Below are 22,905 nucleotides of genomic sequence, written 5' to 3' on the forward strand. Positions count from 1 at the left end.
GGGGATCAGGACATGGACACTTTTGGGATGCTGTCATCTCTGCCTACCACAGATACTTAGAAGGAAAAAAACTACCCTTTTGTATTTTCCTCCTCCTTCCTGCTGACTTGAATGGACTCATGATATGTCCATCTCTGGGATGAGGTTCTCTGTTGGCAGCCTATCAGAACCACCTTTTGGCAGTTGCTCAAATGAAAGACGAATTGTTACCAGTAGAACGGGAGACAGAGTATCGCAAAGGCAAAAGCACCAAATGCCTCCTCGCAGGTGCCTTCTATGATAACGCTGCAGGACCAACAACCCCCTAGACCCAGGTAAGGTCTTCAGTTGATGGTGGTTCTGTCAGGTTTGTCTGGGATCGACTGGTCTTGACTTGAGGCTGTGGGTTAGGTTCAGGTGTGCTCCACTTGGCTCTCATTCACCTGGCACAGTGCTCCTCAGGAATATTCGCATGGCCATGGCAGAAATACAAGAGGGCAAGCCAAGTCAAGTCAGCACATTTACAGTTCTTGCTTGCATCATGTCTGATCACACTTCATTGACTAAAGCAAGTCACATGACCAAGCCCAGAGTCAATGGAATGGAGGTGAGCACTCGCCCCATTCTACTTGGAGGGTCTTCAAAGGGACAAAGCAAAGGGCATGGATATAAAATTCCACCACAAGGAGGGTTAAAGGGTTGACCACAGCGGCATAAACCAAACAACTCCCCTCACCTGTGGGGAAGTTTGTTGGACTAGACTCTGTGATCAGAATGGGTACTAAAGGGATTTTCTTTTCCTCCCACTCTTTTAAAAGATACTTAAACATATAGAGAAATGAAGAGACTAATATAACACATACTGAAATATGTACTCACAACCCCAATTTAAGAATTTTTTCTTACTAAAATAAAAAATCACCTAGATTTGTATTCTCTTCTTTTTCTATTTTTGGAACATAAAATTTTTAAGGCCCTCAGATAACTATAAATGCAGTAGTTTCTGTTCCAGAATTTGGATCTCATACACTAGAATTTTACCATATTTATCTTATATGGACAGTCCTGACTAATCATAGCATCTGTACTACTGTGGGCAGTTAGACAGACATGAGCTGAGCAAAGACGATGGGCCAGGTACAGAAGGTCACCAGGGTGGAAAGCCCCAGGTTCCAGCAATGGACAATCAATTGTAGGGCAGGACCTTGCCCCGAGTGTGACTTTCCCTCCCCTAGCTTATCATGGTCATGAGGTTTGGACCCCTGACCTCTCCTCCCTAGAGATAATATCTAGGCTTCACGTTGTATTTGAGCTCCAGGCCCAGATAAGCAACAAAACCAGCCTCAGGACCAGCTGCATGGAATAATGACCCCCTGCCCTAGTGCCAGCCAATCAATCAGTGGAGACCACAACCCTGAGTGGACACACCTGGAAAGCTACTGAATTTTCTATTGAGATCTTCCCCTGGTTCCTCTCCTAAAATCTCCACCCTTAAAACCCTTAGGACTGAGGACCCAGTGTGCTCTCCCTCCAGGGAGCACACCCATGCCTTTTCCTTTCTCCTCCCCACCCCCTCTCCCAGGCACGTTACCATTAGCTTCCTCACCCCCAAGACCCAAGGGCCCTTCCTTTCCCCCCATTGTTTCCTAAGCTGATTTCTTCTAACAATTGCTTCTTCTACCTCTGTGATTTACCAAATAAACGTTCTCTTACAGTTTGGGTCTGGACTTTGAATTCTTTCCTAGCCAGAACCCAAGTACGGAGGTTGCTGAACCCAGGTTTGGTCTGACCCCACTGGTCAGACACATGGTGCCGTTCCCACCGCCTACAACAGCACCACTAGGAATTGCATTTGGCTGCAAGTGACAGTGCCCGGGAAAAGGTAGTTCAAACACACAGGGACCATTCTCTTACAGGAAGAAGTCTTCAGGTAAGCAGCCCGGGGATAATTCAGTGCTTCTCCAGAATCATCAGGAATCAGGATCCTTCTATCTTTATGTTTCCGTCCTCAAGTTCTCCTCAGGATCCACTATAACTGCTGGAGCCCCTCTATTATGTCTGCTTGGGTGCCCCTTTTCTCCTTCATCATTCCACGTACATTCTTCCGAAATTAATGACTTGGTTGGAAAGGATGACCTCCACAGACCAAGGAGAATGACTTTTGGTCAAGGCATGAGTGGTGGAGTTACACTTGTGACCTAGGACTTTCCAGCTCCCAAGCCTATTCTCTTTTCTAGACTATTATTCTCAATTTCTCTCCTCCTCCCTATAACAGAATGATACGTCTATGTCCTTTGTCATGAAACTGCAGTGCCTCTCATTGGAGTAAGCAGAGTGAATATCCCCAACCTTTGGGCTTCGGGCTTGGCCTTGAAACTTGTTTTTATTTTAAAATGTGACCCAAGCAGAGTCTTTGAATGTGTGTACACATCTTGATTCGACCTCTTGAAATTTCTGCAATCTTCAGGGAGAAGAACATGCCCAGGTGGGTGCTAGTTAAGAATGAGAAGATATTAAAAAAAAAAAAAAAAAAGCCCTAGCTGATTTGGCTCAGTGGATAGAGTGTCAGCCTGTGGATTGAAGGGTCCCAGATTTGATTCCAGTCAAGGGCACATGCCGGGTTGCAGGCTGAATACCCAGTGGGGTGGGGGGAGGGCGTGCCAGAGACAGCTGATCAATGATTCTCTATCATCATTGATGTTTCTATCTCTCTCTCCTTCTCCCTTCTTCTCTGAAATCAATAAAAAATATTTTTTAAAAAGAGTTAAAAAAAATAATGAGAAAATATGTGGAACAGACATGGACCTAAATCTCAACTTGGAGTCAAACTCAGCTAATCTCAAGAAAATCCATCAGGGTCATAGCTAAACTACTGCAGACTCATGAGTAAGAAATACATGCTTATTTTTATAAGGTAGACTTGTGGGGATTATTTGTTAAGAGCATTATAACAGCAAAAAACTGACTAATACTCACCAGCTGGTCAATTCAGGAGAGTTAAGAATACTGTTTGTTACTTTTTCTGTTGAAAATTACAACAAGCCAAGCTATATCAATATGAAAAGCCCCAGGCAAATCTGGCATCTTATATGGCTGCATTCAGAACCCAGATTATATTACAGAGCTTTTGTTTCTGCCGATCCCTCGCCTCTGCTTCTCTTTGCATATTAACATAATTTTATTGCCAGGGCACATAGCTTCCTCCATGCCACTGGTTTAAATGACAGCAAGCAACTCTAGCTGATAATATTCCTACAACTAGAGATTCTGGGAAGATGGTTTGGTTCAGAGATGGTCAGGTAACACAAGAAATCATTCTTCCCTAGGATTTTCTTTCTTTTTTTTAAAAAAAATATTATTTATTTTTCAATTGTAGTTGATATACAATCCCATATAATAAAAGAGAAACATGTAAATTGACCGTACCTCCGCTACACTCACCAGCCAATCAGGAGTGAGTATGCAAATCAACCCAACAAAGATGGGAGGTTAATTTGCATACACAGGCACCAGGTGGAGAGCAGAGCGGGAGAGCCCATGGAGAGTGGAGTGGCTTGGGGAACTTGGCTCCCCAAGCCGCCAGACGGAGAGCAGAGAGGGAGAGCTGGCAGCTTGGAGGACTTGGCAGAGCGGGAGGCCATGGGACAGAGACAGAGCAGGAAGGGAAAACCTAGAGTGCAGGGAGCACCAGGAATGCTGGGAATCATAATTCTGGTGGCAGACAGATCTCCTAGACACTAGAGCAAAGTGAGCCTGGATCAAGTTACTGTTGCAGTGGGGGATGGAGGAAAAGCAAAGGTGAGAGACATAAGTAAAATCAGAGTGTCTAGGAAAAATTAAAGGGAAGATATCCTAAAACTTCCAGGAAATCTCCATCAATGAAGCAAAGCAAAAAAAAAAAAAAAAAAAGCCTCTATTATTCTGTGAGCAACAAACCAAACTGGGTTGGGGTCTCTGACAATTTGCTCATATGATTGCAAAGACAGACAGAAACTCCCGGATTGGAGAGGGCTCCCCTGAGGGCTCCCAGATTAGAGAGAGTGCAGGTCGGGCTGAGGGACCCACCCCCCGTGCATGAATCTTTGTGCACTGGGCCCCTAGTCCTATATAATAAAAGGCTAATATGCAAACCGACTGAATGGCAGAACAACTGGTCACTATGACACACACTGACCACCAGGAGGCAGACGCTCAATGCAGGAGCTGCCCCCTGGTGGTCAGTGTGCTCCCACAGGAGGAGCACCACTCAGCCAGAAGCCGGGCTCATGGCTGGAAAGTGCAGTGGTGGTAGCAGGAGCCTCTCCCACCTCCAAGGTAGCACTAAGGATGTCTGTCAGTCGGACATCCACCGAGGGCTCCCAGACTGTGGGAGGGCGCAGGTTGGGCTGAGGGACCCCGCCCCCCCCCCCCCGAGTTCACAAATTTTGTGCACCGTGCCTCTAGTATTATATAAGTTTCAGGTGTACATCCCAGTGATTAGACATTATATAACACTAGTGACCTGGTGCACAAAATTCATGCATGGTGGGGGGTTCCCTCAGCTCAGCCTGCCCCCTCTCACAGACTGGGAGCCCTCAGGAGATGTCCTACTGATGGCTTAGGCCTGCTCCCCATGAGGAGTGGGCCTCAGCTGCAGTCTGGCCACCCTCTGTGGGAGGTAACCGGGCTGATCAAGGGAAGGCGCCAGCCCCATCACCCCGCTGCTGCAGCCACTGCCAGCCGCCAAGGTGTTTTCATCAATACAGACTCTAGTCCCTTCACTGTGAAAAAATGACAACTTTCTTTAGGCATTTTCAAGATGTCTCTTTCATAGGATATGACATTTCTTTTTTTTCTTTTTTTTAATCCTCACCTGAGGATGTTTCCATTGATTTTTAGAGAGTGTGGAAGAGAGAGGGAGAGACAGAGAGAAACATCAATGTGAGAAGGACACTTTGATTGGTTGCCTTCTGCATGAGCCCTGACCTGGGCCCCGGCCAGGGAGGAGCCTGTAACCTAGGTACATGCCCTTGATCAGAATCGAACTCGGACCCTGCAGTCAGCAGGCCGAGGCTCTATCCACTGAGCCAAACCAGCTAGGGCAGGATATGACATTTCTTAGCCCCTCCATCAGTGGACCTTCGTTTTTTCCTCCAGGAGTGAGGTGGAAAAACCCTAGATTACCTTCTTGGATTCTTATAACCCAAGTTACCCAGAACACTGCAAGTGGCGGCATACAGGGAGCTTAACCAATGAGCGGTCAGAAAAGGTGTTTACTCTGGAACTGGTTTGGCTCAGTGGATAGACCGTGGGCCTGAAGACTGAAGGGTCCCAGGTTTGATTCCTGTTAAGGGCATGTACCTTGGTTGGAGGCACATCCCCAGTGGGGAGTGTGCAGAAGGCAGGTGATCGATGTTTCTCTCTCATTGATGTTTCCAACTGTCTATCCCTCTCCCCTCTTCTCTGTAAAAAAATCAATAAAAAATATATATTTTTAAAAAATGGTGTTTCCTCTGCAGCTCATGCGGCCCCTGCATTGTATCCACTGGGCTAGGGGTGTGTCCCTGCCACCCGGTGGTGGCCACTGGGGTCTCCGCACACCCCAGAGACCAGCAGCCAGCCCCCCTGTCGTGGGCGCTGGGCTGGGGGCGTGGACCCGAACCATCGCTTGGTGCTGGCGCATGTGCAAGTGGCTGCACCCATAGTCCCGGAGTGGCCGGGGGTGTTCTGGGACCCCTGCTGCTCAGGGCCTAAGTGCAGGCCTACAGGCTAGGAGTGGCCTGGGTCCCGAGGATGTTCCCAGGACCCAGGCCACTCGGCGCCTGCATATGCAAATTAACCGCCATCTTTGCTGGGTTAATTTGCATACTCACCCCTGCTTGGCTTGTGGGCGTGGCTTGTGGGCATAGCGGAGGTATGATAAATTTGCATGTTTCTCTTTTATTAGATAGGACTAGAGGCCCGGTGCACAAAATTCATGCAAGAGTAGGCCTTCCTTCCCCCAGCTGCTGGCACCAGCTTCCCTCTGGCACCCGGGACCTGGGCTTTGCTCCAGCTGCCGGCAGGCACCCAGGACCCAGGCTTCCCTCTGGCCCTGGCTTCATCTGGAAGGATGTCCGGTCTAATTAGCATGTTACCCTTTTATTATTATAGATACTAAGTGATCATCCCAATAAATCTCATACCCATCTGACAGCATACCTTGTTATTAGAATATTATTGACTATATTCCTATGCTGTACTTTACATCCCCATGACTATTTTATAGGAACCAATTTATAGTTCTTAATCCCTTCACCTTCTTCACCCAACCCTCCAAAAATCCTCCCCTCTGGCAACCATCAAAATGTTCTCTATATCTATGAGTCTGTTTCTGTTCTGCTTCTTTGTTTATTTAGTTTAGATTCAATTTTTGATATGTATTTATTACCATTTTATTATTACTATTTTAAATTATTTTTCCCTTCTTTTTCTTAAAAAAGACCCTTTGATATTTTATGTAATACTGGTTTGGTGGTGTTGAACTCCTTTAGCTTTTTCTTGTCTGGGAAGATCTTGATCTATCCTTTGATTCTAAATGATAACTTTCCTTGGTAGAGTAATCTTGGTTATAGGTCCTTGCTTTTTATCACTTTGAATATTTCTTGCCAATCCCTTCTGGCCTGCAAAGATTCTGTTGAGAAATCAGCTGACAGTCTTATGGGAACTTCCTTGTAGATAACTTTTTTTTTTTTTTTGCTGCTTTTAAGATTCTCTTTTTGTCTTTAACCATTTGCATCTTAATTATAATGTGTCTTGGTGTGGGCCTCTTTGGGTTCATGTTGTTTGGAACTCTTTGAGTTTCCTGAACTTATATGTCTATTTCCTTCACCAGGTTAGGGGAATTTTCTAACATTATTTTTAAATAGGTTTTCAATTTCTTGCGCTCTCTCTTTTCTTTCTGACATCCCCATGATGTGAACGTTGGTACACTTGGAGTTATCCCAGAGGCTCCTTACACTATCCTCATTTTTTTAACCCTTTGCACTCACTTGCTTTTTTCTCGTTTCCTGCTACCGATGCTAACCGTGTCGACATCCGAGTGCAAAAGGTTAAATTCTTTTTTCTCTTTGCTGTTCTGATTGGGTGTTTTTTGCTTCCTTATGTTATAAACTGCTGTTTTGCTTCTCAGCTTCATCTACTCAACTGTTTATTTCTTATAAATGATTCTTTATTTCAGTTAGTGTATCCTTCACTTCTGACTGGTTCATTTTTATGGTTTCCATGTCATTTTTTTTTTTTTTTATGCTGTGGAAGTTCTCTCTAAGTTCATCTATTCATCCCCTAAGTTTATTGAACATCCTTCTAATCGGTGTTTTGAACTCTACATCTAGTAGATTGCTTTTGTCCACTTTGTTTAGCTCTTTTTCTGGAGTTTTGTTCTGTTCTTTCCTTTGGGACACATTTCTTTGTCTCCTCACTTTTGCTGCCTCCCTGTGTTTGTTTCTATGTATTAAGGAGAGCTGCGAGGCCTCCTAAGCCAGATAGAGTGGCCTTATATAGTAGGTGTCCTGTATGGCACAGTGGCACAGCCTTCCCGGTCACCGAGGGGCGTTCCGGGTGGGCCCTCCATGTAGGTTGTGTACACCTTCCTGTTGTAGTTGAGCATTGATTGTTGCTGGCATGTCAATGGGAGGGATTTACCCCCAGGCTTATTGGCTGCAAGAATTGGCCGTGATCACCTTGGAGGATCAAGCTGTACAGGTACCTCCACCCTCCTGCTCCCCCAGAGCAGGACTTAGTTCAGTGGGGCTCTTGTACCCACTGAGTCTGCCCCTTTTGGGTGTGTCGGTTGTGAAGGTGGGTGAGTGGTGCTTCGACTTGGTCTGAAGCTGTTCACTAGGTGTGCTGACTCTGGGACCTCCCAGAAGAGGCAGGCCAAGGTCATTTACCACCTGTGTTCTGTCTGGGACCACCCAGCATGAGCTGCAAAGCAATCTGCAGGTGGCTGCTACTTGTGTTGGGCTTAGAGGTGCCCAGGAGAAGAGGCCAAGCTGTGAACCAAGGCCAGCTGCCACTAGTGCCAGGCCTGAGGCCCCTTAGAGAGAGGTATGTGGCATGCTGAGGCCAGACGCTGCTTGTCTGAGAGATCTTAGGAAAGTCTGAAGCATGAGCCAAGGCAGGCAATTCACATGGAAAAGCCACTGGAAACAGCTTCAGTGGGACAGCAAGTTGGGTGGGGTGAAGTCTCAGGATCACCAGGGAGGGGTGAACAGTGTTAGTCAGGTTGATGGAGACTCAGATATGGCACCCGCCTGTCAGGTCTGTGGGGGAAGAGCTCAGAAAAGGAATAATGGCTTCTGCCAGCACTTCTGTCTGGGAGGAAGCTGCCCCTCCAGTTCTCATCCTGATGCCAGATGCTTTAGTTCATCCTCGTATGTCCATTTTGCCTTTCGCTGCCTTAGTGCTGGAGCTCAGAGTAGGCGAGTCCTAGTAAGTCTGTACATGGGCCCTTTAAGAAAAACTGCCTGGGACCCCTCTGTCTCTCTCAGCCACAATCCCTGCTGTTTTTTACAGCCAGAAGTTATGGGAACTTAACCTTGGGTGTGGGGGGACTTAACCTTGGGCTGTTGTGAGGCTGGGACTCCTCACTTTTCAGGGGGGACCTCCAAAGCTGAGATATCCCTCCTGATTTTTAACGGCCACACATGGGTGTGGGGCCAGCCTGTTCTGAGTTTCTGCCCCTCCTAGCAGTCCCGACGTGGCTTCTTCTTTATATCCTTAGTTATAGGACTTGTGTTCAATTAGATTTCAAACGATGCAGGATGATGGTTGTTCTGTAGTTCAGCTGTAGTTTTGATGTGGTGGTGGGTTGACTACCGCATTTACCTGCGCCATCATCTTCACTGGAAGCCTTCCTTCCCTAGGACTTTATGTTGGGACCGTCAGTAAAAATAACCTCTACTATACACTAGGCTTCTGATGGGCCAGTTCCCCAAGAATAGGAGAGGAAATTATTCTTCCAAAGAAGGGATGCTAGTCCAAGCAAACAGGAACAAGAGTATACAACTTAAGGTTGAGGACGTCTAGGCTACCTAACCAGAATCTTTTAAATCTTAAAGCCCTAAAAAGATTAATTCATTCTTTATTCAAACTCTTTTGATTAATAATAGATATTATATATTCATTTTTCTTTTGTGTCTTAGACAGTTATTAAATCATCACTCAATTGTGCAACATAGAAATTATTCCTGTTTTATAGACAAAATATTTGAGGCTCAGAGAAAATAAGAAACTTGCTCAAGGTCATGAAGAACAAAAGTGGCCATGCTGTGATTCAAATTCAAGTCTATCTGCAAAGCCCATCTCTTTCCACTCCAACATATGCTTGATGAATTGACAGCATCCCTCAGGGCCATGCTTAGGCAAAATAGTGTTAAGAGCCCAGGTAATATGCCCCTTAAACCCTTCCATTTTGCAGTCCCCTCTTTTTTTCTTACCCGAGGATATGTTTATTGATTTGATAGAGAAGGAAGGGGGGATTGGGGAGAGAGAGAGAGAGAGAGAGACAATGATGTGAGAAAGAAACATGGATTAGTTGCCTCCTGTATGCACCCCAACTGGGGATTGAGCTGGCAACCTAGGTTTGTGCCCTGACCAGGAATCAAATCCCCAAACTTTTTGGTGTAGGGGACAATACTCCAACCAACTGAGCCACCTGGTCAGGGCTCTTTCTTTCCTTTCCCTCCCTCCCTAACTCCCTTCCTCCCTTCCTCCCTCCCTCCCTCCCTCCCTCCCTCCCTCCTTCCCTTCTTCCTGGATTCAGATGCCCTAGAGCTGGTGATGATTTCTCAGTGCGGGCATCATGGCAGCAACCTGAGCTCTAGCTTCTCTATGATTCCAACCAAAACTATGCTAATTCCCGTCCTTTAAGGCCCCTGGTCTCTGACAGATGAACCTAATCAATTATTCACAACAAAGCCCTCCAGGCAACGGCGTTACACATGTAACAGGTCAGCAGGCATATTCGTTTCCTAGTGCTGCCACAGCAAATCACATCAACTGGGTAACTTAAAACAACGGAAGTGTGTTCTCCACAGTTGTGGGTGCCAGGAGTCCAGATTCAGGGTCTCAGCGGGGTTGGTTCCTTCTGGGCCTCTGGGGGAGGATCCATTCCATGCCTCTGTCGTAGCTTCTGCTGTGGTAGCCCTTGGCCTTCTGCGGCCCGTTGCTGCATGAGTCCAGTCTCTGCCCCATCGTCACCTGCCTTTTTCTCTGTGTGTCTGTGTCTCCATGCCACCCCTCCTCTCTCTTATAAGGACACCAGAAATTGGATGAGGGTCCATCTTACATTCAGAATGATTGTATTTTGAGATATTTTATGTTAGTTATATCTGCAGAGATCCTATTTCCAAATAAGATCACATTTGCACGGCATTGTGCGTGGGGCCTTAGGACTTGGACATATCACTACAAAGGGTACTTTGGGACCCCACAAGTCACACTCTTAGAACACCGCCCCCACCCGGGAAGTGCAGAGTCCTGTGCCATGTTTGATCCCTCACCAATTTCCCTGGAAAAACTTTATGGGGAGATTTTTACAGAAAAAGGAAAATATTTGCAACGGAGGCTCATGTTCATTCATTACTTAGTAAAAATACTTATAAAAAAATCATAAAACCCTAGAAAAATCTGTGGGTCTACGAAGTCCGGGTCTTCCAAGGACTGAGCTGGATCCAAGGCAGGGGAGGTGCAAAGCGGGGGCAGTGCAGGGAGCGCTCTGCAGGGGGCCTCTGCTCTGCACTGTGGTGACGGCTCTTTCAGGCAAGGCTGGCGCCTGAGTTACCTATCCTGAAGCCGCTTTGCTTATTTTTTGGTCTGTTTCTTAGTTACCTGATGTTCTTTCAGAAAAGAGTTCATCTGTAACCGTACACATCAAGAAGGGAAGAAAGTTCCAAGCTTCTCTTCCCAGGGAGCGGCCAAGGGCAGAGGGGCTGTCTTGCCCCAGCCCAGGCCCCAAAGGCACAGCTTCACTGCAGCCTGCCTCCTGGGTACTTCTGGACTCATCCTCAACTTCAAACACCTGTAACTGAATTTTAATCGTTACCCATCTGGCTGCTTAAACCACCCCCGCACAACTTCCCAGCCTGACTTCCGCCAAGCCAACCACCCCAGGGCCTTCTCCGCCCCCTCCTGTGGCTCTCCTTCTTATCTACACTGGACACATGACCTTCCTGGCCAGCCCTTTTACTGATGAAGAAAGCAAGGCTTACACAGGTGACACAACTCGCTCCCTGTCTCTGCCCTGGGCAGTGGGCAAGGCCTCTAACTTGCAATCAGCAGCCTTCCCAAGTCCCCCAAGCTGTGTGGTCCCTGATCCACAGCTTTTGGACCTAGGAACTACTTCGGTGTGGGGAGAATATCCTAGGAAACCCCCACTGACTTGCATGGCTGACCCCCAAATTAGTGGATCACTGCCAAGGTGGGGAGCAGCACTTCGTGGCCCCAGGGCAGGATTTGTGCAGTCGGTGGGGCAGGTGAGGATGCAGCTGGGAAAGACCCCCAGGCTGCTAGCCAGTTGCTGTTTGCTGGGTATTGTGCTGAGCACTTGCCCCACCTTATCGGCCCATTGTCCACATGCAGTGTGTCTCCAAGAAGATAGTGACTTAGTACCTGCGAGGCTGAAGTGGGATTCACAGCTAAGTCTGTCACCAGAGCCAGGCTGGCAGTACAAAGTACCACAGGGATGCTGTGGGCGTGTCATAGAGGAGAGGGGAAGCCTGTGCCCCACTCTGCTCCCATTGCTTCATTTGTTCCCAAATAACACCCTGTGGGACACACCCTGGACGGTGCATGGACACCTGCGGAAGCCAAGGGAGCAGGCCTGGCCCTGAGGCTGCTGGGGCGTGTTCTCAGCACACCACCCCAGCATTACTTTCTGAGAAACTGGTACCACTGCTTCAAGGTGAGTGGGAGGGAGGGAGAGGGAGGGCCCTCCCTCCCACCTGGCCATGCCTCAGAATCACCTCAGGTACTTACAAAAGTTGGCTCCCACTCCAGCCGTGGAGATGTGACCTGCTTTCCCAGGCCGCTCTTCTGGAAGGAGTTGTGCAGCGGGCGAGGAATTTATTGCATCTTATGCTAGCCCAGTGAGATGGGGGTCACCCTATCATCTGAGTGACAGTGAGGTACAGAGCTGAGTGGCAGCCAGTACCATTAGAAGAAACATGATGGAAGGGGAGGAGCAGGGCCTTTCTGACCAGAGCCCTGAGTTTGGACCCACATACATCGCCAGAACCTTAATTTCCTCATGTGAACAATGAGCACAGTAATCCCCATTGCACAGTGAGGAGTAGGGCCACCTTCAGGCACGGGAAGGAATACATTCGAGAACCAAATCAAAGAACCCGAGTGGGAGCCTGGCCCGTCAGCTTCTCAGCAAATGATGGCCGTTAATTAGAGGCCAGCCCAGAGGTGGGCAGGTGGGCCTGAGCCTTTTCACTCCCACAGTGCTTCTCTCCCATCCACCCACAGAGAACTGCTGAGTCGTCACAACACTCTTAGCCCAGTGTGGCTCCAAGCACCAGACGGGCTGTATCAGGGCTTCCGTAGGCGGAGGCCCATTCCTCTCCGACTCTGTCCAGAGGCGGTGACCCAGGGCCTGAGCACACGTCTGCCAGGCTGCCTTTCACGGGCTAGAAATAGGGCAGAGTGCTGGGCAGTGTTACCGGAGTGATCACTTGTTCCTGGACTCGGTCCGTGACTCCGATGCTGTCAGGGACAAGAGTTGATTTGAAAGCTGGTGGAAAAACTCCTGATAAAGGGGCACACAGGGCATGCACTCTATGCCAGGAGCTTCTCACATAATCTCATTAATGCTCACCTCCACCCTCCGGGGAGCTGCACCAGCCTCCTGGAGCCAGATCTGTTTGGACAAGAACCACGCCTTGGACTTCATCTAAGGTTGTTTTTCCTTTGGTTCACTCCTGAAACAGCCAATAACTGAGCTAGGGAGACGGTCCAGGTATGGGTACAGGTGAGTAGCTGTGGCTCCTTCCGCCTCCCTTGGTGCTCAGGTGGGTGGAGAGGACTGGGGGCTTCCTGTCTCGTCCGCCCTCAGTTACATCAGCACCAGGAAAGACTGTCTCCCACATAAAGGACACTGCTACTCAGAATGTCACCTCACTTGGGCCACATGTTGGGGTTTTGGATCGTGACCCTGTTGTTTTGTTGGAGCAACCTTCCCTTGACTACCCCTGGGCTGCGGCCTGGTTTCCCATGGGCAGGCTGGGCTGACTGGAAGAATCGCTGTTCTCAACAGCTGTTGACCATGTACTCATGCCCCATCACCTACAGTCAAATTCTGTGCTTTACATTTTACAGCGAAGGCATGCCCACCACAGCCACACGGGTTGCCCTCCTTGCTGTTCCCTTCTCCCACGTTGGTCGTGCCTGAGGCCACCTGGGGGTGCTGGCATCTGAACCATGATCTGCACCTGAATGATGTTTCTTAGTTTATTCACCAGCAGAATGACCTTGGGCAAGTCACTCTAACGCTGAGACCTGTCCTTCTGGGGCGAGGCTGAAGTGTGTCTAAGATAGGGCACAGGCGTTGGCGAGAACTGACTGCTGCCTGGCCTCAGAGAGCTTCTCCCCAATCCTCGTCAGCCCCAACATCACCTGCAAAATGGGAAAGCTCTTGTCTCCTGTGCAGGACTGTGGCGTGACTGAAGGGGAACATCCTGCAAGGAGGGTCTGACAGCTGGCAGCTCTCGCTTTTTCTTTTTTACTTTTCAACAACCTACTTCCTCCAGGGTCAAGCTCGTCTTTCTTCTCTGCAGCCTAACCCCTTGCCCACCCTGTTCCCCAGGTCCCGATCTCCCTCCCCCTGCTCATTTCTGCCTGCCCAGCTGCCTGTGGCCAAGCCTCCCCTGGGCCTTTGGGAATGCCCGTGGCAAATGCGCGTCATTCCTTGCTCATTGGCTCTGGAACTGTGGACTGGTTTGACCTGAGACAAACCTCAAACACTTGTCAACCCTGCCGTCCTCTGAGCAGGAGGCTAGCAATGTTCCTGGCGGGGGCTTAAGCACCCAAAGACTGAAGCCTCTGCCAGGCCCCTGAAGGGTGCGGCTGGAATTGGGAGGGAGAAGAGGTGGGAAAGGCCACGCCTATGGCCGCTGCCTGCCCGCGGGAGGTGAGTGCACTCCGCGCCTAGAACAGGTGGAACTGCCTGCCTCACTCCTGGCAGAGGACCGGGGATGGGACAGTTCACACACTTCCGGACAAAATCTTTAGAAAAAGGAAGTGAGATTGGAAGTGTAAATTATTTCAAGAAACCAGATTAACAAAGACTTAAAGTAACAAATGCAGTTTTAATTGATCTATAGATAAAAACTACTCCGCAATGTGAGTAACCATTTCCACTCCTTAATGTTGGAGCCGTATCCTGGACAGTATTCAGGAAGGAGGTTAACTTCATTATTTCACTTCATCCATGGTATTAGAAAAACAAGGCATGATTATCAGTTTAGATGACATGCGTGGCTGGCAGCCAAACCCAGTCCCTACATTCCATATTTTTTCTTCAGTTCTTCTACTTTGTTGATGTACGCTTTCATGGCATCTTCCTTGGACGTCCCTGTAAGGAATCAACAGTGTTTGTCAGAGGCAGCACGGTAGTCGAGCGGCAGCCTCAGAGCCCCAGACAGCTCTGGTTTAACGCTCGGAGGCTCAGTTTCTCACCTGCAAAGGGGGGGCCCTACTCCCTACACCTCGGAGACCTGGCCGGGATCTGACGAAGAACTCGAGAAGCCTGGCCCACTGAGAATGCTCAATGCTCCATAAAGCACTGAACCAATGTGTGTGTGTGTGGCTGTCCTGAGGCCTGCCAATGGCCTGCTGGCCTTGTGAGTCCCCCACTGTCATGAGTGAGGGGTTAGTCTGAGCCTTAGGGAAAGGTGGGACCCTCCAGACAGGCAGGAGAGCCGCACTTGGGGAGCCACAGTGGCCTTACGGGTCCTGCTGACTTCCTGGTTTGCTTTGGCCTATCAAGTATTTCTCTGTTGGGCTCTTAACTGCCAGAGCTGTGAAGCTGGTGGTGAAACAGCAAAGCCAGGCACCCTTTTCTCCCCAGAGAGAAGCTACGAGAAAAGTTCTGAGAACTCTGAGCAAAAGTAGCTGGCTCTTGGAGGGAGATGAGGCCAGTTTTTGCCTTCTTGCTGCTGTATAAGAGACACCGACTACATATTCCTCAGAGACAGTAACACCTCGTTTCCCGGATCCACAGTGCAGGAGAGATACCTGCTGGAAATCGGAGCGTGTCTGAAGCACTTGAGTGTGTGGGCCCCGAGGGTGGCATGGAAATGCCCAATGAAAATGGACAGTCGGACAGGCATTCCTGTTCCAGTTACTTCAGATCCTAGGAGTGTTTTTATTGTCTTCTGATCCTTTTTGAGTTCAAGTGTTTCTCATTTGCAGGAAGACAGAGGGCTTATTCAGAAGCTAGCCACAAGAACAAAAACGCTGGCAGGCCCTTTAGTGCCAACTTTTAGGTCTTGCTAGTGCAGGTGGCACGTGATTAAGTCGGAGCTGGGACACTTGGCTGCTGTTGCTTAGCACAGAATAGCTCCATTCACTGAGCCTACGAGTGCCAGAGGCTTGCCATGCATTAGGTCATTCCTTTCTTTTTTGTGCCTTTCTGGCTGGAAGGGAGCTGGGGAGGGCTGTTTGGGCTATGGGGTCACTGCCTGGCCTTGTGGGGGAGAGGAGTTGTGGGCAGCAAACCTCCCCTAATTCTGAGTATATATAAAGCCCTCGCCAACTATACTGCCTTCTAATCTGTTTCTCAGTGTCCTGGCCCCTGGCCCCCGTCTCGATGACACCACTACTTGGAGATGGTGCTTTTGGAAAAGGCCTTGCTGGTATTAAGAGAAAAAGTAGGTGGCCCAGTTTTTTTCCATCCTGACACAGGTCAAGCAGTTTCCAGCCCGTGCCTCACCCACTTTGTTTTCCCTCCTCACCTCTTGCATGCCATAACCAGGAGTATTTCATTACTGGGCTTCACAAATGAGGGAAACTGATGAGAACAATTACCTTTCAGCTCATTCCAGGCATCCCACTTGGCCTTGCCTTTGAGGTCCAACATCCCAGGCCGTTCTTCAACAAGAAAAGGAAAGACATTAGGTCTGCTTCCAGTTCCAAGGGAAAACTTGACCAGCTTTCTTGCCATGAAAGGCATCTTTATTACACCGATCCCTTCTACACTGACATGAAGGTAAGCAGGCCCAGACTGTGTCCAGAAATACAGACTCAAAATCCAGAGAAAGCAAAAGGGCAACTGTTCCCATTACTAGCGGGTCCTTGTCTTCTAAGTTAAGTAACTCCCAAATGTCTTTTAAAAACTTTAAAAAAATACTTTAAAAAATAGTACAAAGTTCCTTCCCACCCCATTTCTGTCTCACGCATTACTGGTTAGCAACGTTTAAGTTACACCACGATGTTATGCTCACAGACTGGTTATCAGTTGCACTTGGGAAACACACTCACGAGTTCCCTGCTGACCTATTCCCTGCCACGCTGAGAACAGAGCCAAGGGGAGCAGTCACAGCGCCCACAGCTGGACCCTGTGCCAGAGGAACATCACGCCTTCCTACGTGCTTGCTGGGAAGCACTCCCAGGGGTACCCGGGAGAAACTGCACCTGCAGTCATCAGCCAAATTCTAGAGCAGCACACCCCCAGCGGCCCTTCTGTGAAGATGGAAACGCTGTACATTTGCACTGTCCCACGTGTCACTGGAGCTCCTGGAATAGTGGCTTGTGCGACTGAAGACTGAACTTTTGATTTTCCTTAATGTGAGCTATCTTCAGTTTAAAGGTAGATAGCCACGTGTGGCTAGTGGCTACTGTACTGGACTGTGAAACCCGAGAGGGTGCTGATCCCCCCCTGATCGGGAAGTTATAGGTTCCCAGCCTACCTACCCTCACGTGACACCAAATCTGCACCAAGACCTTTCAACAGGGCAGGCCCAGTCTCTGGAAAACACTGCTTGGCAGAAGAGCATCTTGGCAGCTCTAGCCACCCCCACTTCATCTCTCCACACCCTTGCCAGGCCGATACAGTTTACGAACCCAGCATAAAACTCACCTCCATCACAAGACCTTTCTCAGCTCAGCCCTCCCTGGGAACCCAAGTTTAATTTGGCATTGCCCCAGATCCTTACCTCTGGGCACTTCTGCATCCAGCAGGCTCCCAGCCAGCCCATCTGCTCCACCTCCAACCCAACTGCAGTGGAACTGGGGGCCACACTCACGCTCCTGATCAGGGAGGGGGAGGGTAACCTCCTTTGTGGTGCCATGGCCACCACCTCTGAGTCCTTGCATGGACTGAGTCGTGCCATTGTCTAACCCATTTCTCTGTCTCATGCATTACTGGTAAGTTTTCTGAGTGTCCTTTTCTGTGAACTGTATGTTCATACCCTTGCCCCATTTTTCCACCAAATTCTTAGTCTATTTCTTATTGATTTGTGGGAGATTTTTCCTGAGAGAAAAATACACACCTGAGTATCAGGGACTTTGGGGGCAGAATAAAAACTGGCCAAGGCAGGAAAGGCAGTACTATGGAATATGTTAATTCAAACTACGGCCTCAAAACCTGCACCAAGATCTTTCAGCAGGGGATGGTCACCAGGAAATGTTTCAGCAAAAACGCTCTGACCTGTCCCAGGAAGCCAGCTGCTTCTCTGCTCCTGATTTAGGCTTGGCCCACTGCCAAGTGCTCTGAGACTTTGATCTTGCCCATTTAGGGTGGAAGCAGTGTGCTTCAACCAAGCTACCAGGGAGCTGAGTTGAGCAAATCCCGTCCAGGCTGGGGGCCTTCACCACCTCCCAAGTGGATGGGAAATGCTCTTGATAATCAGTCAAGTCTAGGATTTGAATTCTGCTACCTGAGCTACCAAGAACCAAGCAAGAACAGTGCGGTCTGTAAACCCAATCTAGGAACATGATCTCCGGGAACCTCTCCCAGCTTACACCCCAGGAACGTCATGAAAAATTACCGTCCCACCCAAAGAGGAGGTTTTGAGCAGGGTTCCCACAGATTGAGAGTTCCAGCACCAGTCAAGGCTGCCGAGTCTGCTCTGATGAACAGGGGCCGCCCAGCTTCCTCTCGGCATACCTGTATTTACGTCACCCACAGTCGCCTGTTTGTAGCGGCTGTAGATGAACAGCATCTCATCGTCTGCTGGCTTGGTCTTGAGGTGCTTCACATCCTCAGCAGCTTTGTCAAACTCAGCCTAAATGCGAGGGAGAGGAGAGGCCTGAATGGAGCTCAGTAATGCGGATGGAGGAGTTGCAAAGGCAGCACGCACTCCTGTAACGCAGGTGAGGAAATCAGCGCCCTCTCAAGTGTCTCCCCTCCTCCCCACAACCGGACAGCTAGAAAGACCCAGCAGAACACAGAGGGGGCTCACAGGTTCCCTCATCTGATAACTACATTAAGAAAGCTCTCACTATACCAGGTGGCAGGTACTGCAAATGCGGCGGGAAGGAGACAGGCTGCCTGCAGTGGGAGTTACTCCGCAGGAAAGGCGGCGTGGCCAACCGCCTGGTCAATACCGGGTCGCTAGGGAATGGCTGAGGTCCCAGTGAAGCCCTGACCTGTGGACAGGGGTGGCACAGGTGCTTAAAACAGCTGAAAGGGGGACAGGGCATGAGTACAGCAGGGCCAGGGCCTGAGTCAGTTGGCCCCCTTCCCCGGAGTTTGGGGCGTCCAGCGCCAACCTCTGTCCCAGTGCCGGACTGGAGAGAGAGAGAGACAGAGAGGAGAGGAGCCAAAGGTCGCCCAACACAGCGCGGTCTCGGAAAAGCGGCTACATTCAAGGGAGGGAAAGGCCTCGGGGGTCACCTCTCCCCCGGCGCACCCTCCCCCTGCCGGCGCACCCTCCCTGGCCGCACGCCGGACACTCGGCCCCTACTTCTGACCTCCAAGCGCTCAGCCACCGCCTCCATGCTTCCCTACTCCGCCCTTACTCATGTCCTGTCCTTCCGGGTGGGGGACTCGGTCCCCTTGCTCCTTCCATCCACGAAACCCTCCACCTCTCGTCTTTCTACCTCGGACCCTCGCCTCCGATCCCTATCCCCGCTTCACCGCGAAGTCCACTCGATGGGCAACTTCCCAGCAGTTGCAGGGTGGATGGCGGTGTAGGGAGCCCCAAACCGGAAAGTTCCGTTCTCAAGGCTCTGTCCAAAGGGTCAGAGCTGGGCATGCGTCCAGGAGGAAGAGCGGAGCCGGGAAGAGAAAGACCTTCCAGGGTTCTGCCTGCGGGGTGGTCCCCACGCCGGCTTCCCGCCCCGCTGCACTTTCGCAGCCAGGCATGTGTCATACCTGAGACATGCCGGCGGAGTAGGTGCAAGGACCGCAGGAGCTGGCGGAGGCGGCGAGGAGCTGGCAGAAGTAGCGCAACTCCCGTCTGGCAGCGCCTTTAGAGGCGCAGTCGCAGGCCTCCCCGACTGGGCTCGGGCGAGCGACCGACAGCCAATCAGAAGCCAGCTCTACGCGAGGGCGTGGCCATCCTCTTGGGCGGTGCCCGCCGCCCGCCTCACCCGAGCCCACGTGGGTCTGCTCGCGCACGCGCACGCGCACGCGCGGACAGGAGCCGAAGGGAACTCCGGGAGCAGGTGGGGACCGCGGAAGTAGGGCGCACTTAATGGAGAGGGTGCTGTGGTCCGACTCGGGTTCAGTCCCAGCCTGCGGGGAGGATTGACCCACAGGGCAAAGGAGAGGGGGTGAAGGCTGAAGAGCAGAGACTGTTACAGTTGTTTCATTAAATCCCGTGTCCGGTGGGCGCGAACAGGCCGGAAGTTGCGCTGGATGAGTAACCTCCCAGGCGTGGGGGCTCCTGCGCATCTCAGGAACCTAGAGGAGATGCCGATGGGTAGCTGAACCGGTCCCTAGAAAAGCGAAGCCGGCCTCGTCCTCTGAGCATTTGGCACTCCTTCCCGTTGCCTTAGTTTGCAGCCTTGTGATGCACATTGTTGTTTGTGGTGCATTTCTCAAGGCAGGGACAGTGTCTTATCTTTAACAAACTTGGCCCAGGCCTGGTGTCCAGCAAATCTCTCTTTGAGTGGATGACACTTGCATTCATTGACAAATATTTACTCAACCCTTGTCAGGTAACTTGCACCTTCCCAGCCCTCAGGATACAGCAGTGAACCCCCCCCCCCCCACATAATTTTTTGCATCCTTAGAACTTATATTAGGGATAATCGTTAATAAAATAAGTTAAATAGAAAGTTTGTTAGAGGCTAGGGAGTTGGAAGTTTACAGTTTTACCTGGGATGGGCCAGTGGAGGGTTAAGGGAAGGTAACGTTTGAGAAAGACCCTCACGGAGAGGAGGGAGCATTCCAGGCAGAAAATCAGTGTAAAGGTGGGAGCAGGGAGTGAGGGGAGGAGTGGAAAGAGATGAGGCTGGAGAGCTAAGGAGATGGCAGGCTAGTTAGATGATGCAGAGCTTGATTTTTATAGGGACTTTGGCTTTTATTCGGAGTGAGATGGGAAGCCAGAGGCTTTGGAGCAGAGGATGAAGAGACTGAGGGGGCGGGGCGGGGGGGGGGGGGCAGGCCCTTGCAAGGTTGTTACAGAGGCTGATGTTCTCCATGGGAACACAAAGGAGCAGCACAGGTGGATGGCAGAGTTTGAGGGTGATGCCCAAGAGGCGAAAGGGAGAATTTCCTGGTGGTTACCAAGGAGTGGGTGAAGGGAGGGATTTGATGGAAAATTCTCTGGAGATTATTAAAAAGAGAGATCATTCCTTTCCTATTCCTAATATGTGACAAGAGGACTGGACTACAAATCTCCCCCCATTTACAAAAGTAGGTGATTAGAAAGAAAAGCCAGGTGGAAGCTTTCAGAAGTAACTTAATGAAAGTTGAATACTTTATTAAATACTTTCATAAAGTAGGTGAGGCTTTATGAAATGGGAGGAAGTAGAGGTACAATAGTAAGGAACAAATCTAGAGCCTGTAGTCTATGAATAATTTTGAGAAAACAAAGTCAAGCAAGTTAACAAAAGCCTTGGAGTTAAATGTGGAGAAATTACATTTGAATTGTAAGAAATGTGGGTTTCTCCCCAAATGGTAATTCAGAGCTGTTTTTCCCGATAAAACCTGGAAGCATTTTGGCTCCATCATTTGGTGCTTACATCGTCCTTGATGGAAATTCAGGTTATTGTCTGTGTAGGTTAGATTTGCAGTCAACCGTGTCTGCTAGTCAGTAGGTTTTAACATTAGGTTATTGTGTTTGGCATATTGGAAAAGATGAGGTCCCTCTCATAATTAATTTTAAAAATGTACCTCAGATTGGTTGGAGTTAAACATTGTTGAAAGCCAGATTCGTGTTTTATCTTGGCAGTCTCCAGTTTAAGTGGTTGATTGATTTGTTTGGAATCTACTTCACTTTCCTAAAAACAAAACATTTTCCACAAGGTAGTTTTGTGCCTAGGTGAGTCTACAACAGTTGCTTAAAGCAACTCAAGTATGGAACTAGTAAGGATTGTGGAATGGCATTCAGCTTTTAACATAGAGATAGTAACAAACCAGCATCTGGGATTTTATTTTTAAAAATAAATTTTAGAGTATATTTGGGGCCAATAAATTATATGAATTTTTAAAAAATATATTTTTACCGATTTCAGAGAGGAAGGAAGAGGGAGAGAGAAATAGAAACATCAATGATGAGAGAGAATCATTGATTGGCTGCCTCCTGCACACCCCCTACTGGGGATAGAGCCCGCAGCCAGGGCAGTGCCCTTGACCGGAATCGAACCGGGGATCCTTCAGTCCACAGGCTGAGGCTCTACCCACTGAGCCAAACCAGCTAGGGCTGAATTTTTAGTTCTGTATTTCAACAGTTTTGGAAAGGAAATTGCTTTTCATGTCTGGAGAAAGTGTAAGTGTAGGGGGTGTGCAGGAGGCAGCCAATCAATGATTCTCTCTGATTATTGATGTTTCTATTTCTCTCTCCCTCTTCCTCCCTCTCTGAAATCGGTAAAAATATATTTTTTAAAAATTCATATAATTTATTGGCCCCGAATATACTCTAAAATTTATTTTTAAAAATAAAATCCTCAGGTCTGTTTATAGCCATGTCAGCCACTGTCACACTTTGTAATTATTTCATTTTAATTTATCATCTCTCTGCGCCCCCTCTACATAAGCTAGGGAGGATAGGGATCACTATGTATTGGTCATTGCCTATCTCCAAATGCCTGGAACTTCTTAGGCACTCGACTAATGTTAATTGAATGAACGAAGTGCTTTTCTGACTATGAAATGTATTCCTTCTGATTAGCCATGAGCTGGAACCCAGCTGAGTTTATTAGAACTGAATGTGTAACTGTGGGCTAGAGTAAAGTAGATGAACTCTGGTGCAAGGACCATGTCATCTCTGATTTCCCAGCCGTGGAAACAGAACACTGAAGTGTTAAGGGAAGATGGGGAACCCGGTGAGCCAGTCGGCCTAATCAACCCCTCCCAGTGAGTAGACAGGCTGCTGCCATTATAGCAGCTCGCCCTCACTTTCCTGGGATCCCTGTTTTGACTAAGAGGCTTCACTTGCTGGTTCTCAGGGTAGTCAGTCAGGCAAGATGCATTAGCAGCAGTGAAAGCAGTTCTTGAATAGTAGTTTAATATTAGATTTCTCCTTACAAACGAAATCTCACTTCCTAAAAGTAACCTATCATTAAAAAATGGACTACAGTTACAGCAAAGCTTTACTAGAAGGCACGGGTTAGAGTATTAACAAGGGGTGAATTCTCTTCACTTGGTATTTACTTTCCAGTTGCTTGGAATGTGACTCCTCAGGCTTGGCTCCAGGAAAGCTGGGAGGGGACTCCTGTGTTTTAAAGGGAGGGCGGCACTTGGGAAATGCTTCTGGGGAAAGACCAGGGGGCGGTGGGCAGAGTTGGAGGTCT

The 22,905-nt window shown here is 49.1% G+C and overlaps 2 protein-coding genes across 4 annotated transcripts in view; one reads left to right on the top strand and one right to left on the bottom strand.

Annotated features, from left to right (window-relative positions):
• Positions 1-14,289: 14,289 nt before the first annotated feature.
• Positions 14,290-19,440, bottom strand: DBI (diazepam binding inhibitor, acyl-CoA binding protein). Its single transcript, XM_008143448.3, has 4 exons — positions 19,319-19,440; positions 18,110-18,227; positions 16,030-16,092; positions 14,290-14,575 (listed from the first exon to the last, which is right to left on the bottom strand). Exons 1-4 carry the CDS (start codon positions 19,325-19,327, stop codon positions 14,502-14,504), a joined length of 264 nt encoding a protein of 87 aa, XP_008141670.1. The 5' UTR covers positions 19,328-19,440; the 3' UTR covers positions 14,290-14,501.
• Positions 18,223-22,905, top strand: part of C11H2orf76 (chromosome 11 C2orf76 homolog) — a 72,659-nt gene continuing 67,976 nt past the window's right edge. For 2 of the 3 annotated variants that reach the window (XM_054723354.1, XM_054723356.1), the window contains exon 1: positions 19,553-19,611. The gene's annotated coding sequence lies outside the window, so the exon portion shown is untranslated. Of the gene's footprint in view, positions 18,316-19,552; positions 19,612-22,905 lie in introns of those variants that run through there. The other variant, XM_054723355.1, reaches the window with a different exon arrangement.

The sequence above is a fragment of the Eptesicus fuscus genome, chromosome 11 (genome assembly GCF_027574615.1).
Source record: "Eptesicus fuscus isolate TK198812 chromosome 11, DD_ASM_mEF_20220401, whole genome shotgun sequence".
Lineage (NCBI taxonomy): Eukaryota > Metazoa > Chordata > Mammalia > Chiroptera > Vespertilionidae > Eptesicus > Eptesicus fuscus.

Coding starts and splice junctions, on each gene's coding strand:
- DBI (XM_008143448.3), bottom strand. Junction 16,093..18,109: donor TGTGGGTGACGTAAATACAG/GTATGCCGAGAG, acceptor TTCTTGTTGAAG/AACGGCCTGGGATGTTGGAC. Junction 14,576..16,029: donor TGCCTGGAATGAGCTGAAAG/GTAATTGTTCTC, acceptor GATTCCTTACAG/GGACGTCCAAGGAAGATGCC.